Source organism: Sorex fumeus, unplaced genomic scaffold (assembly GCF_029834395.1).
Source record: "Sorex fumeus unplaced genomic scaffold, SorFum_2.1 ptg000005l, whole genome shotgun sequence".
NCBI classification, from domain to species: domain Eukaryota; kingdom Metazoa; phylum Chordata; class Mammalia; order Eulipotyphla; family Soricidae; genus Sorex; species Sorex fumeus.
This window is the reverse complement of record NW_026606062.1, coordinates 2,086,903-2,103,790: the sequence shown is the minus strand read 5'-3', so window position 1 is coordinate 2,103,790 and position 16,888 is coordinate 2,086,903. Positions and strand designations below refer to the sequence as shown.

General features: G+C 35.0%; 1 protein-coding gene across 1 annotated transcript in view; it reads right to left on the bottom strand.

Moving 5' to 3' along the window:
• Positions 1-11,443: 11,443 nt before the first annotated feature.
• The window catches only part of NYAP2 (neuronal tyrosine-phosphorylated phosphoinositide-3-kinase adaptor 2), a 347,775-nt gene continuing 342,330 nt past the window's right edge, over positions 11,444-16,888 (bottom strand). Inside the window, exon 8 of the mRNA XM_056121264.1 lies at positions 11,444-16,538. Coding sequence (XP_055977239.1) covers positions 16,311-16,538 — 228 coding nt within the window. The 3' untranslated portion in view covers positions 11,444-16,310. The remainder of the gene's footprint in view (positions 16,539-16,888) is intronic.

Below are 16,888 nucleotides of genomic sequence, written 5' to 3'. Positions count from 1 at the left end.
AGCATTTTTTTTGATGCAGTTTTGCAAGAACGGCATGGAATCTGAGAAAAGTATCACTGTATCACTGTCATCCCATTGATCATGGAATTACTCGAGCGGGCACCAGTAGTGTCTCTATTCCTCCCAGCCGTGAGATTTTAGCAGCCTCTTCTTACTCGTCTTTTCCCAAAGATTGGAGGCTCTTTCAGGGTCAGGAGAATGAGACCTATTTTCGTTACTGTTTTTGGCATCTCGAATACGCCACGGGGAGCTTGCCAGGCTCTGCCTCTTGCGGGCAGGATACTCTTGGTAGCTTGCCGGACTCTCCGAGAGGCATAAATGGGTCGAAGTGTCTTAAAATGTGTTGCGCGGCCACTTTCCAGAAAGCGGCCTGGAGCTTGGTGGTGGTTGGCAGTGGAGGTCGACTGCTGGGGCTGGGTCCCTTGGGTGCACAGTCTAGTGGCATGGTTCTGGGAGCCTCCTTTTATACACCCATCTGGGAGGAGCATCCGTATGTTCTGGAGGGTGGCTGATGAGATTATCTGAGAAAAGAATGTATGCTAAGAAAATTAAGATAGAAAGTAAAAACTCACACAATTATGCTAAGAAAAATAAGTGAGAAAAATCAAAATCATGACTTGGTAGTTTCTTTCATACATTTAATATAAATGACCAAAGCAAAAAAAAATTATCAAAATAAGACATGACTCACTTTTTGATCCTCTGGTAGATAGAAGAAGGGAAAGAGAAGGAATTCGGAGGAAGTGTGTTCCTTTGTCCTTTAGTGGTTTAAATGTCATTAAAACTTTGTAAAGCTGTACTAGCCCAAATTTAAGAGTATTATAAACCAAGAGTAAGTCAACAATATTTATCCAAAATTTTCTCCTGGTCTTGTTTAATCTGCATCACAAGATTATTAATTTGACTATGTTTATGTGTTTTAGTTATTTGCATCTATTCTGTTTGTATAATGGCCCATGTTTTTATTATTTGTTTTATTATTATTTAATTAAAGGGTTCAATTGTTAAACATCTTATAATTTTCTTAATATATGGTTTACTACTTCATCTTATTTCTGGTATCTATATTAAATAGTTTTTATTTTCATACTATAAAATCTCTTCTTTTTTTCTTCATAGTATATATTTAGAATTTATAGGACCGAGGAAGCTTGCCCACTCAGAAAAGAATATAAAAATAATTCTATTTTTATTATAACAAATCATTTATAAATTATCATTATAGATTTAGAGATTGTTTTATGCTAGCTCTTAAGTACAGCTAGAATCAATTGTAGTGAATGGCGTAATGTGGCTGATTTTTTTTATACGAGTGCAATTATTTACATATGATTTGTTGAATAATCTGTTTTTCGCCCACCACTGTGACATGCCCCATTAATTCTATATTTGTTATCTTTACATTTCACTCTATTTCTGGCCTCAGTATAATGTCACCTTGTTCCCTGTTAGAACAAAGTGTAATGCAGCGCTATTTTAATTCTTATACATTTTTAGCATGTTTTGATATCTGATAAGGTAAAGTCTTTCTTAATATTCATTTTCAAGGCCATATGATGAGTCCTGGGAAGAAAGCACTTCTCACGAATTTTCATTGCAAGGACTGTAGTCAGAAGATATCTCAGACTCTTCACTGTGTTCTCATGACCACTGTTGAATGAGCTGGGATGTTAAAGGCCAGACCTCTTTCATTGTCTGGGATCTTGTAGTCTAGAGTTTAGAGTCACTGGTTTTCCTTTTTAGCTCCTGGTCATCCTGACCAAGACTTTATCCACATCAACAATAAGTTCTGTTCTTCACCCAATTCTCCTTTTTACACTTGGTCTTTAACATCATGCACCCAAAATTGTCTCTCAACATATGCTTCTGGAGGAGATAAATTTATTAAAAATTGTAAAGAACTCATATAAGTGTGTTTGGGGCACTCCATTTGGTAACAATGGATGCAATCCAAAAGGGAATACCCTGTCTCAGAGTCGGGTGGGGGTGGGGGTGGGGTGGGCGGTGGGAGGGCTACTGGGATCATTGGTGGTGGAGAATGGGAACTGGTGGAGGGATGGGTACTCAATCCTTGTATAACTGAAATCCAAACATGGAAGTTTGTAAGTCTACAACTGTAACACATGGAGTTTCACTAATTAAAAAAAATCTACATGTACAGAAAAAAAGTCAAACAAAAAATGAAAGCATAATAGCTTTCAAATTTTAAATAAAACATTTAAAAATTGTATACTTAAAATATATTTATTTCATATTAAAGAACCTACTCATAAGTTTTACTCTGTTTTTACTGATAAAACCATTGTATTTTAATTATAAAGTACAAATAATAAAACTCACTATGATAGTAAAAATGAAAGAAAGAAGAAAGAAAGAAAGAAAGATAGAAAGAAAGAAAGAAAGAAAGAGAAGCAATGCATGAATAGGGAATTAACAATTTATCAGAAATAAATGCATATCTTAGAGAAATTAAAATAAAGCTGATGTTTGTATGAATGTGCCAGAAGAAATATCAAGTCACCGACCTTGGAACTTTGCTGGAATTCACTAATTTATGAAATTAAATTGTCTCTAACTTATAAAATGAATATAGAGAAAATTTTAAAAAATAGTGGATGCAATTCATAAGAACCAGCAGTCTTCATTCTCTTTTTGATTTTTCCTTTTAGGGTCACACCCGGTGATGCTCAGGCATTACTCTTGGCTCTGCACTCAGGAATTACTCCTGGTGGTGCTCAAGGGACCAGATGGGATGCCAGGGATCAAACCCAGTTTGGCCATGTGCAAGGAAAATGTCTTATCCACTGTACTATCACTCAGACCCTGATTTCATACTCTGAAAAAACAAGATGCAAGAAATGACTCAATAGTGACAGTGTTTATTCACTCTGAGAATGTTCATCTAAGTATAGACATCATCTTAAAGGAAAACCACTGAGGTAACATTTAATCGATATCAAGCTATTTACAATACTGAAGAAAATGGGATGGGGCTGGAGCAATAATACAGCTGGTAAGTCATTGACCTTGCACATGGCCAAACTGGGTTAGATTTCCAGCATCCCGTATGGTCTCCTGAGAACCACAGGAGTAATTCCTGAATTCAGAGCCAGGAATGACCCCTGTGCATCACCGGGCGTTACCCAAAAAGCTAAAGAAAAAGAAAAATGTGATTGTGGGTAAGATAATAGGGAGGATATGAGGGGGTCAGATGAGGAAGGATCTGCACTGTGCATAGTGGAGATTCTCACCTACCCTATATTTTCCATACTGACCTAGTATACTCCCTGCTAAGTATTATTTCTTCCAGAACAATGCTAAAGTGCATAAATTGTGTCTATTTTATCTCCCTCAGATAGAACACTCAAAAATCCGATTCTAGCCAGTTTTTTTCCAGGTGAGGCTTCTGAAGTAGAGAAGAAAGATTTATTGTATTAAGGATATATTGTCTTAAGTTCCCATTAATTACATCACTGTTTTCATAATCATGAGACATGAAATTGTTCTTAAAGCCAATTGCCTGGTGCCAGTTTCATTAGGTTTCACACAGCAGTGAATGAGAAGAGAGGTCTTGACATAGATGGAATTTGAGTCAAGAGTTTGCGAAAATGAAAACTTAGGTCATTGCTCATTTGCTAGCAATGTAGTGAGAGAGGCATATGAAAGAGGCCAAGAAGTGACTGTATATTCCACATATGTAGAAACACATTACAATGGGGAATAAGTTGTATGTGTTTCATTAACATCAGTAATCCCTGACATTTTAGAAAATGGTAATTTGCCTCAAAATCCACAGGGAAACCCAATATTAAAAGTTTTGTTCTTTATTTAAGAATTGCATATAGTTAAACAATTACATCCATTCATTTTATAAAAATGAATAATAGGGGCAGATAGATAGCACAGCAGGTAGGTTGTTTGTCTTACAGGCAGCCGACCTGGGTTCATTCCCCAGAATCCCATATGGGTTTCTGAGCACTGCCAAGAGCAATTTCTCAATGAAGAGTCAGAAGTAAACCTCGAGCATCACTGAGTGCGACCCCAAAAGCCACACATTTAAAAAAAAAATTTTAAATAATAATCATATGGTTATTGGTATCATCATTAAGCTCACACCTCTACAAGGCTACAGGACAGTGTCCCAAAATTCATTATCTATCCAATTACAAATATTCTTCTCTTGCATACAAATATGCAAGACATATTGAAAGAAAATCACCATGATTTTTCCTTAGAAAACACAACAGTTCTGGTATCTTCACTTCGGTCTTTTCTGGAAGACAATAGCCCATGATCCTGTTCTGTTTGCTAGAACATGTCGGAATGGTTGCAATGAGTGAATATTTGAAAATAATTCTTTCTAAGGGCTGGACCAATAGAACAGCGGTAGGGCATTTGCCTTGCATGCAGCCAGCCCAGCGGAACCAGGCTCAATTCCTTGGCCCTCTTGGAGAGCCCGGCAAGCTACCGGGAGTATCTTGCCCACACGGCAAAGCCTGGCAAGCTACCTGTGACATATTAGATATGCAAAACACAGTAACAACAAAGTCTCACAATGGAGATGTTAGTGGGCCCGCTCTAGCAAATCACTGGACAAGGGGAGGACAGTGCTACAGTACGGTGCAATTCTTTCTACAGAACTAGAGTGGAAAATAAATCAAGGCAGACAAAGAGATCACACTAAACTGGCTTTCCTCCAAATAGCAGCATTTTACAAACTCACAACCATCTGACCATATAAACATCTCTTAGGATGTCTTTTAGTACCTTAATGTATTTTTCCTGTAAAGTTGTAAAGTTATAAAAGTTGTAAAGTTCAAATTTCATCTTTTTCCACATCAAACTTACTTTTGGTGATAAATTCAACTAGAACTTTTTGTTTTTTGCTTTTTGGGTCACACCCGGCAATGCACAGGAGTTCCTTCTGGCTCTGCGCTCAGGAATCACCCCTGGCAGTGCTCAGGGGACCACATGGGATGCTGGGAATCGAACCCTGGTTGGCTGCGTGCAAGGCAAACCCCCTACCCGCTGCGCTATTGCTCCAGCCCCAGCTAGAACTTTTTTAATACTTTAGTTTTTAAAAATATTTTTAACTAAAAAATTGTGATTTGCAAAGTTATTTGTAGTTGGCTTTTAGACTGATGGTATTTCAACACCAATCCTATCACCAGGATCAATTTGCCTCCACTAATGTTCCCGTCTTACCCTCCCACCAACCCCTGCCCCATCTCCCACCTGTCAACATAACAGGCACATTACAAAGCTCCAGTGGTTTCAGTTTGGCTCTCATGTTTTTCTGTTGCTGAATGCATGTTTTGAATATATGACTTTATCACTCACCCATATCACCAGCTTAACTAAAGCCCTGGCTAGAACTTGGTAAGCTGTTTTTTGTTGTTTACTTACCTCTTCTATTGGATTTCCTGCTCCCCCTTTGGGGGGATGTATTTTAGAACCAAACCTTTTGCTACTCAGTATCTACCCTGACTGTACTTCAGGGTATTACAAGGAACTGGATGGAATTCTAGGTCTCACATGCAAAGCATGTGCTCAATTCACTGAGCTATTTCTCAGGGTCCTGGACTTCCTTTTTTTTATTGGTGGTGTTAGTTTTGTCAAGTGTTTGATGATCCTTTATTTTCTGCAAATATTAATGAATGAGATACATGTTGATTAGTGTAGGAAAAGGTTGTTGAAATCACTTTTGGTAATCTATGTGCTTATACTGTACCTACTCCTCCAATATTTAGAGATCACACGTTCTATGCATTACACAGTATATGGCAACACAGTGGCTGTGTGATCTAATTCCCACTTCTCTCCCTGACCTCATCTTTATTGTTTGTCAACACTAGAATTCCTTAACAGATCCAACGCATTCTATCTCAGACTTTATCATCCCCTACTTATTATGAAATTTCCTCTAGATATCTGCCTTCATTATTTATATGTCAATGAGTAAACAAATATATCGCCTTAGTACACAAACATTTTATAAATAAAAATGCACACACACACACACACACACACACACACTTGAGCCATCAAAAAACACTGAGGTCAGTCATTCTTTGTGTTGGTTTGTTTTTATTTTGGGGTCCTACCTGACAGTGCTCAGGACTTACTCCTGGCTCTTTATTCACTCCTGGCAGAGCTCAGAGAACCATGTGGGGTGCTTAGGAATTGAACCATCATTGGCTGTGTGCAAGGCAAACACTGTACCCACTCTACTATCGCTCAGTCCCAAAGGCCAATTCTTAGGTAATTCTTTACCTAAAACTTGTCTTGCTTCTCTGTACTGACTAGACTATAATCACTTCTATATCTTGACTTGCCATCTTTCTTGTCATTCTAAACAATTTTGATCAAGTTCCCAGTAACCTCTTCTACATAATCCTGATATCAATCTGAATTAAGGACATATCTTCAAATAAACAGGAGCATGTTCCAGGCATACTTGATGCTGGTACTGCAGTGAGTGTTAGGCCCTCACAACTGCAAATCTCTGGCACCACCTGCCACCACTCGACCCCAACACCAAAGCTCACAGCAGCCACTCATGACCAGGGATTTGCAGAAGCTTCCAGACCCAGCCCCTGCCTAACTCTGCACCAACATAAAAAGAACAAAGAGGAAAATATCCCTACTCATAATCAAGACAAAGTCATGAAATGAATTCCTAGTATGAGTTCCATTAACTACTTGAAGATTTCAAGGAGCAACACTAACAAAGTTCACTGTAATGAGGAGATTAATAACAATAGAATTTAAGCAGGAAAAACCATATGAAAAAATCCAAACAGAAATCATAAAACTAAAGAAACGCCACGGCCAAAACATAAACACATATATGCATATATGTAATAGTGAGGTTCAACAAACAAACATTAAAGAGAAGTCAAAGATCACACCAGAATGTTCAGAGACCTGGCAAAAGAAACTATCCAAACATGTTAACTAAACTAATAAATAATAATTTAAAAAATTAAGAGTAACAGCACTCTTAATCTATGGGGTTCGAGAAAGATAATAAAGAAGGGAAAGGGCAGAAGTCTTATTTGAAGAAATAATAGCTGAGAAATTTCACCAATTAAGAAAAGAAACAGACAAGCAGATTCAGGAAGCTCAGAGTTCCAAGGAAAATAAAGTAAAAAGAAAATGCATACCAAAGTACATTATAGAAAAGACAGTAAAAATCAAAGTTAAGGAATTTTAAAATCATTAAGAGGGGGCTGGAGCGATAGTATAGCGCGTAGGGCATTTGCCTTGCACGGGTCAATCCAGGTTTTATTCCCAGCATCCCATATGGGCCCCTGAGCACTGCCAGGAGTAATTCCTGAGTGCAAAGCTAGGAGTAACCCCGTGTATAGCCGGGTGTGACCCTAAAAGGGAAAAAATAGTTTTTTTAAAAATTATTAAGAAAAAACAAATTATATATAAGAGAGCCTGCCAAAACTATTGTCACAGTCTCAACAGAGACTCTATATTCAAGAGTGACATAATATATCCAAAATGATTAATGGACAAGACCTCTAACCAATAATATTCTACTTAGTTATCAGTCATATATGAAAGAGTGATAGAGAGTTTTTCAGACAAAGAGCAGTGAGACAAGTGTCCCCTACTAAATTGTCTCTGCAAGAAATATTAAAGGGACTTCTCAAACAGGAAAACTAAACTATATAGAAAGAGCAAAATAGCTCAAATATAAAAAGTGGGGGGAAAAGGGAGAACAATAAGCTCAAACCTGAGGTAAGAATTAAATGAAATGTACATAAAATCAGTTGCAAGGGTGCTGGCCTTGCTTGTGGCCACTCTGTGCTCAAACGTGGCACCCCATATAATTCCTTGACGGACACCAGAAATGATCCCCGAGTTAGAGCCAGGAGTGATTCCTGGGCACTACCAAGTGTCACACACCACCCATAAAAGCAAACAGTTTCATATCTGACATAAAGAAAGTAATAGTGGTTACATTCAACATTATTATCATTACTAATGGTATTAATATTAGGTAATATAATTAAATATGAAATTTTGTTTATTGTAAACAGTTTGATTATTCATGTTAAAACTATAATGACTCCCGGCTGGTATTTCTCATGCCCTCACTTTTTTCTTCCTTCCTACAGTTCTCACACATTTCTAACATATGATGTTGCTATGTTTTATGCATTAACATAAACTGCTTAAATTAGTTTCACAACAAAGTAGAGTTTAAATGAGTGTGTGTATGGATAGATATAAATGTATAACTGTAAATAACATTCACATGTACATAATGTTATCTTGGGATATAAATTCTAAAATTCCACAAGACCTCATGCAGTTTTTGTATCTAATATAAGAAGGAGGATATAAAACCTCAAAGGAATACATAAATCAGCAAGAAGTTAAACTTAAATGTGTATAGACTTTAGTCACTGTCTAGGACAGTTTTTGGTATGTAGAGGGTCCTTAGTGAATATGTTAAATAAATATACAAATCGAGTTAATGGATTATTATTTATCATTTTCAATACAATGGGTCTGACATTTTGAAGAATAAAAAAATTATAATAAATCAACCCAACCCTCAACTTTGCTTTTAGTACTTACCATGTAGTATAGAAGATAAACGCACAAAGCAACAATCATTATAAGGCAGAGGCAGTGTAACAGAAGTACAATACCAAGTGTGTGTGTGTGTGTGTGTGTGTGTGTGTGTGTGTGTGTTGCAATGGAGAATAGGCGTTTGAGTAGAATACATCTATTCCTATATGGAGAAGGAGAAATTAGACAGACTCCTAAAATTATTATCTATAATAGAGATTATGGACAGTTCCTAAGTTGAAATTTCAAAGCAATATTTATAATTGTTCCTAATGCTGTAACTGATATCATGGAACATTGACTTCCTTAAATGTAATGGGCATTCAATAAGACATAACTGTTTTAAGCAGTAGCTAGAAAAACTTTTTTCCCAAAACACATCCTTTGTCATGAAGTATCCATAATTTTGGTGAAGATGAATAGAAAATGTGGCATTGATACATTTGACCGTATGGATAAAATGTTTTGTCTTGGAAACTTGACACAACATCTAATGAAGGAACAGATTTAAATCTATAACAATTAGGTATCTCAGGACCATTTTCTTTTTCCAGTCACTGAAGAGGATGTTCTAGGGAAGAAAGTAGAAGAAAAAGGAAGGGAAGGAAGAAAGGAAGCAGAAGATAAGGGAATCGTTAGAGAAAAGCTGTTCTGATTCCAAGCAGATAAAATCTGAATCTCTTGGAGTGAGGCTCAAGCATCAGTAATAAATGAAAACTATCCCAAGATAAATGTAATGTATTGCTCAGTTTAAAACCACAATAGTCCAGGGAAATGCTTCTAACATTTTTTTCTATCCTTGAGAAACTTGTAAATATCTTACTGAAAGAGGTATGAGTTTCAGCTCAGAAGAGCTATTTGAGAGAATTCAAAGTTTTACATTTCTAACAAGTCTTCGAATAACTTTGTCATTTTTTCTGTAAAAGTCTAGTTTGAGTAGCAACACTACAGGGTAAGACTATAGTAGACTCCTTAGCTTAGAAGTCAGTCAGTTAAGAATTGCCACTCAGTGTGCAGTCTAAGATCAAACAGCTTCACTATTTCTTGGGTTATTGCTGTATGTGCCAAATCTCACTCTACTGAATCAGAACCTGAATGTTTAGAAGATTGTGAAATGATAAGCATGTGCATTAAAGTTTGCAAAGAATTGTTGAAATTCTCGATTTTGATATTACTTTGGAATCTATGGACTTTCAAAACTACCAATGGTATGCCGAAAACAATCACAAGGTTACAAGCCAACTAAACTGTAGATCAATAGGTAAATAAAAACTCTTGTTGCCTGGTTATTTTCCTAGTATGACTTTGGGGAATTTAGAGCTCTTAGAAATTGTCTATGTGATTATTCTTTTCATAAACTCTGGAGAACTTTTGCTCTAGAGGGCATAATTGGAGATTATATGTACATTTTTTTTTCTCTAAAACTGTCCTCTCCCAATCAGCCAGTCTGTCACATTGCCTCACTTCCACCAATGCTTACTCATTCGCCTGGTCAATGTTTGGAAGTTTGTCACAAGTGTATGTGGGGCAAAGGGCAGTTAGAATACAGTACAGAGGGAAATCAGTATGGCAATAATAGTTAGAAATGATCACTCTGGATAAGAACCTAGTAGGTAAATGGATACATATGTACATATATACATATACATATATACATATATATATACACACGTATATATATATATTACTTTTCAATATCTTTATTGCAAACTAAAATGCCCAAAAAAGAGAGAGAAGGAGGAAGAGGAAGAGAGACAGACAGACAGACAGAGAGAATAAAAGTGTCTGCTGTAAAGGCAAACTAGGGGTGGGTGTAGAAAGAAAATGTGGATATTGGTGATGAGAAGTGTACACTGGTGAAGGGACGAGTGTTGTAACATTATAGGACTGAAACCAAATCATGAACAACTTTGTAACTTTGTATCTCACTGTGATTCAATAAAAAAATATAATTTTAAAAGAATACTCTCAAAGATTAGTCATAGGAGAGTAAACATTGTCTATCTATCCATCACCTTTTAGTGTTATCACAAGATTAGACTCCACTGAGACCAGCAACCAGGAAATGAATACACAGCTAATTGGGGCTGAAATAATAGAACACACAAAAATAAGGGGCAACCCTTGCTATAAAATTACATAGATGGAATCTCAATGTTTTGACAATGGAGATAACATTGACTTCCTGTTTAATGAAGAGGAAGAGTTGCATATGGAGCGCTTGAGTAGTTGATCAAACAGAATGATTTGGAGTCATTTAAAGAAGTGATCATGAAAACATTTGTGAGGAGCTATGACATAATAGCAAATTACACTGTGATCAGCAGTCTTAGCATTAATGCAGACACACTTTTTATTGGATACTTACTGAGCTCCAGGTTCTTTTCGTATATATTTCAGATGCTCAATACCATTTGATTTGTAGATATACCAGTCATCTAAAATATACTGATGATTCTTATTGAAGCAAGATTGATTCTCAAAGTGTGATGAATGGATATGCATGTTGAAAACGCTGCCAATAGAAGTTTTACGCATGGATCTAGGATCTAGCATTTATTTTCTTCCATGCAATGCCTCCCCATGCAAACCTTAAACATATGCTGAATCATTTGATTGAATTCAGGCGATGACTGAAGAAAAAAATGTCAAGCATACTCTGATTTCATGTCTCATGTGTTTAAGGCAGATAGTAAGTGGCGATTTTTGTTCACAGATCTAAAGTGAAGAACCTTTGCTACTCACCTGCACAATTTATATAATCTTCGAGACAGCTGCAGAAGTTGGGAGTAAATGTATTTCTCATTATTAACATGGCTTCTTGATGAATAAATACCAAGAATAAAGTCGGTTAATTTAAACTATTGCTTTTATTATAATTACACGGGAGCACAAATAAATAAGCACAAAAGTATTGTAAAATATTGTCAATGCACTAAAGAAAACAATGTTTTCAAACAACATCTGGTTACTTCAGTAGTATCAAAGTACAATTATAATTACATGTTATCTAAAAAAATCAAGTACAAAAATTAAGAGAAATTAAAACATCGGTGTTTATATCATTGTGTATATAGAAATAACTAACAGCACATGAGTAGAGAAATCTGTTATCTAATGCTTATTTGCACAAATTTTCAGGCACATACCTGATATTTTTAATGAATCATGAAAAATGCAGTATGACATTCAGATTTTTATGTATGGTAAACATTTTATATTGGAATGGATGTTAAATGGTTCTTTTTAAAACCCTGTCTTTTAAAAATGTAGTGCCATTATCCACTAAAAAACATATTATATCATTCTCTCAATAGCTATTTGTTTCAATTCATTGAAAAGAGCAAGAAAGTAAACATACAATTGCTAAATACGTAAACACATTTTTAGTGCAAGATAACAAGACCTGTGACTTGACTGTGCTTTGTTTTTATAATCACAGTGCACTTTACACAAATTGCTACACTATAAATGTCAACCGAAAGAGTTCTGAACAAAAGAAGTGCATACTAAACATTTTCATATATATTATATACAGTATGTATACTGTATGTGGGTGTATACAACGTGGAAATGTAGATGCTTTTAGGGTGGGCAAACCCAGTCATATTTGGGAACAATTGAACACTTCAAAACAATTTTCATGAATACTTAGTTAAGACAAACCCAACAATATATCTGTAAAATAGTTTCCACTTAAATTAGAAACTTTGTATTTAAAGTGAAATATAATCAGACATTTTTTGAGATTACACAAATTTGCTAATATTTAATTGACCCAAATATCAAAGAGTTTTAAATCAATAGAAACCCCAAGCCATAATATTCAAGTCCAACATGGTAATACGTGTTATCCTTTTACTGATTTACATAGACACCAGCACATAGCCTATGTGTACATATAGCGGCTTACACATACACATATTTATACTTAGACATTACTTAAATAGGTTTTAATATTTATTTTGACTGTACATTGGATCTGAGAAAAAAGAGAAAAGACCATATATAAACACATAAGATATATCAAATACGTGTGATATTATATATCTTCTTCAAAACAATTGACTTTGTTTTTAAACATTAATGATTGCATAATTAAACTCTTTGAAGGCAGGGACCACATATTTTAATGCTTAATTCCAAGTGCTTCTGAATTGTTTATAAAGTGACTGATATACACGTTTCCCAATTAGGAACTGCTAATGTAATTATGTAGTAATAAATAATCCACAATCTATAATTAGCTAGCTAGTTCCTTATACAGAGAACGGTGCATTGAACTAATCTCCAATACTAACTGTGCCATTTTTTCACTTTTATTTAAGTTGCAGACATAATAATGGTTAATTATTACTCTATTCTATTTCTACTCCTTTGCAATGGTGAATTATCTTTCATATATCAAATTATTTAATGCTTAAATCATAGGACTCTTCCCTTAATATCGGCAGCCATAAGAAGCTTACTAGCTCTTAGCTGTTTTGTGAGAAGTGAGTCACCTCACCATATAAGTGATATTGAAATTTCGTTTTAATGTTTTGATGTTTTAATTAATTAAAAGAATAACCCAACAGGTTATTTGAATGTATATAGGTGAAACTACCCATTTTAACCTCTTAAAGTTTTGCTTCACTTCCCCAACTATTTGAGAAAGTGGACATTAACCTTCATTTCAATTTCACTCCAAAGTTGCTTCAGCAACATGAATGTGAGGGAAAGGATGGCTTTCTTTACATAAAACACTACAGTTAATAACTCAGGAAATGCTGTATGAGGGGATTGGACAGAAATGCTGGGTTTGATTTTTCCCTTCCTTCAATTCTAATGAATTTTGTCTCTCCTCTGCCAACAGTTCTTCACATATAAAAGCATCTTGCCTGCAGCAAATAAAATTCTCTGTTTCTATGAAATCTGATGAAAAAAGAAACGATTTTAAATAACTATAAGCTCTTTCAAGCTGATAACTAGGCTGGAATACATTTTTATTCTTTGACACGGCTACAAATTATGAGACTTATCATTCCATAGTGTTCAAGCTGTGGGTGGAAATATTTACTGAATTCATAGATTGACACATACTAATTGACTTCTGCGAAGAGCAAGTTTTTTGTTCTCTTTATCCCAATGATTTTGTTCTCCACATAAAGAAACACTATACTAAGAGGAAATTAATTATAGAGTAGCTATTGCCATATAGGCTAAGCCACAATGAATAACTTTATAAGCACAAAACCATAGTTCTTGAGTCAAACATTAGTACAGCCACTAAAGATCTTCCAGATCTTTCCATTATTTCCCTTTGAAGGCAAAATCTGGACAAATGGAAATGATTGGCAAAGACCAGATATTCAAATAAAGTAAAATGTCAGAAAAGAACTTGCTTCAAAAATGAATGTGTGAGCTCAGGCAATTGTACATTATTGGTAGGACAAATGTGAACAAAAGAATCTAACTCAAATCATTTTTGTACCAGTCTTCTTGACAAGTGGCCAAAACAAAATAAAAGCAATTCTGCCTAATTAAGAGAGATATGGAAAATATCTGTATCTGAAATACACACTTGCATATGTTATCTAAGTATAAAATTTAAGGGTATTATTCAATAATTACTACACTGAGTCTAGTCTTTTATGAATTGATATCTTGTGTCTGGTTGATTGGTTAGAGCATTTGTGGTCATAATAATTTAAATCAGGATAACAACTTGTGTCACAAACACATTTTTAAACGCAATTCTAATTTTTGTCAATACATTTCATCTCACCTAGATATGAGTACCATTGATTGCTTAATTTGAATCCTAATCTATAACTGATGAAACATGGCCAAAGGAATTATTTAAGCTATTTAAGATCTCACTGTAATTTCCTTTCCTTGTCATTCTGTTTCTTTGTTTTTCATAACCACCTCAGATATAGAAGTCAAACCTAAAATTTCAGTAAGCAATTTATGTATACACTTCTCCCACTGAAGACTCATCCACACATACATACATACTCACACAAAACACATACACATGCTCCCACTTACCTTTTCTCCTTATTCTTTCAGAATTTTCTCATTGGACATCAAAATATACATTAATTATAAAATATTAAAAAATTATTTTATGACATTTCAAAGACTTGAAAGGAACTATTGTTGATAAAGCATTATTGGGATTTTTATCAATATAGATTACAAAAGTCCCCTAACTCCTATTATATTTGGTTTTATTGAGCAGCATTTTACTATTGCTGTCAAAACCCTTACCAGGAAAACCGCTATGATAATAACTTCAAACACATACCTTTTCTTTCAGAAATATAATACTAAATTGATTATTAAAGAAGAATCACATACTGTCAATTTTAGGAAGGATAAATAGTAATTTAAATATACAAAATATATGTGATAGTTTCTTTTTTATTCATCCGTGGCAATATTTATATTCAACTAACAAGTTACTCTTAAAAGATATATATGATTTGTTTGCCTAAAATTTCACCATCAGGCAAAATTGAATCCACCCCATCCCCTGCCCCCTGCATTTCCTGTTTCTTCCTTAAAACTCAATAAAATAAACCAGTGGTTATAATTCTTTGGTCACGGTGTCATCATCACTAAGAATAAGTGTAATGAACACAGAAGATTACAACCTCAAAATGTGGTGACAGCTTAAAAAATGAAGAAAACACAATTCTATTACTGGAGCTAAATTTTGAGAAAGATTGGCATTTAGTGTAATAAATATGTAAACTCCTCGGGTTAAATGCTAATTTTCCATTTTCCAGAAAATTTTCCAGAGAAATAAACCAATGCATGAAAATTACTTAAAAATAGTCATTGTGATGACTATTGTGCCACTGGTCCCCCCTCCTTGAAAGCAGCCAGTCTCTTTAGCCTTCGAATTCTTGTTCCTTCCATTCATTGTCACAGTGAACTTTGGTCTCCTCCCATCAGATCAATGATGCAAGGATACATACCCTAGTCATTTCTAAAGGAATGTTTTCTACTGGGATGTCCAGATAGATCCTAATAGCTCTCTGACTAGCCATTTGATAGTATTAACAAGATGATACTGAAGATGAATTCTTATAAAGCCAATGTAGCAAAAATATTTGTCTTGATGTAACATGGATGTCCAAATTAGCATCACTTTTGCATCCATTTTCTGTCAAACCCTTATAAATGTACAAAGCAACAGATGTACTTAATAAACGTGATATTCAACTTCTACAGTACTAGCACCAGATCATGTATTTATGTGATAGAACATGATTTAGAGATGTGAGCTCTTGAACAGAAGCCGAATGTGAGAAGAAAAAAAAATTAGATGCAAAAAAGTAATAAAAGGCATCAAAGGATTACATATAAAAGAGATAACAAACCAGTTAATACCGAAATTATATCATATAGTAAAACTCTTGTCAGTTCTGCAATTCATATATGTATATTGTGTATCATTTCAGGTGTCCCCCATAAACTAGTAAATTATTTACATCTTAATATCTTCTGGATTCAAAATAATCCGGGGTAAATAAGTGTGCCTTAGTTGCAAGGAAATTTACATGTTATCTTGAACTTGCTGGAAGTAGGCACAGCTTCCCAGGTTTTTTCCAGGGAAGCACTGGCATTCCATTCCGACAGAGAGGATATGCGACAGTTACATATCACATGACCAAGTCGAACTCCCTCTTGTTGTTACGTAATTGGAGTTCTTGCCTGCTGTACAGTCATATGGCAGTATCCCAGAATACCGTTTGCTGTTTAGAATAGGGTGGAGGGCTGTACTTCTTTGTACCTGCATTCTTCTTCCAGCTGGGGAGGATAGGCATGCTATCCTGTTTGCAAAGGCCCTTTTCCGTTTTCTGTCTAGCCTTTATTTCCTTGCACAAGCAACGCTTTTTCTCAATCATCTCAAGCATTGTATGGTCTCCATGAAACCACTGCATACATGCCACCTAGCAGAAAAGAAAAATGAATACAGAAAGAAAAGAAATGGAATGAAAGAAAATTAATTTTCCCTGTGCTAGTAGTTATTTCAACATCTGTCAGCTTTCTGTGTCTTCATAATACTAAAAAGGCCACATTAAAGTATGACATCCCTAGATGGATGTTTTCATTTCAACTAGGAAACATTGTTGGAGTGCTAACTATTAATTTGGACATGAATGTTTTCTACTATGGTCTAAAATTCCGTAACAGTAAAATATAACTGCTTGTAAATCTTTTTAAGTAAGTTGCCAAATATTTAATTTATTCCTTTCACGCTGAAGCCTTGCTTATTGATTTCAAATATCTAAGATCAATT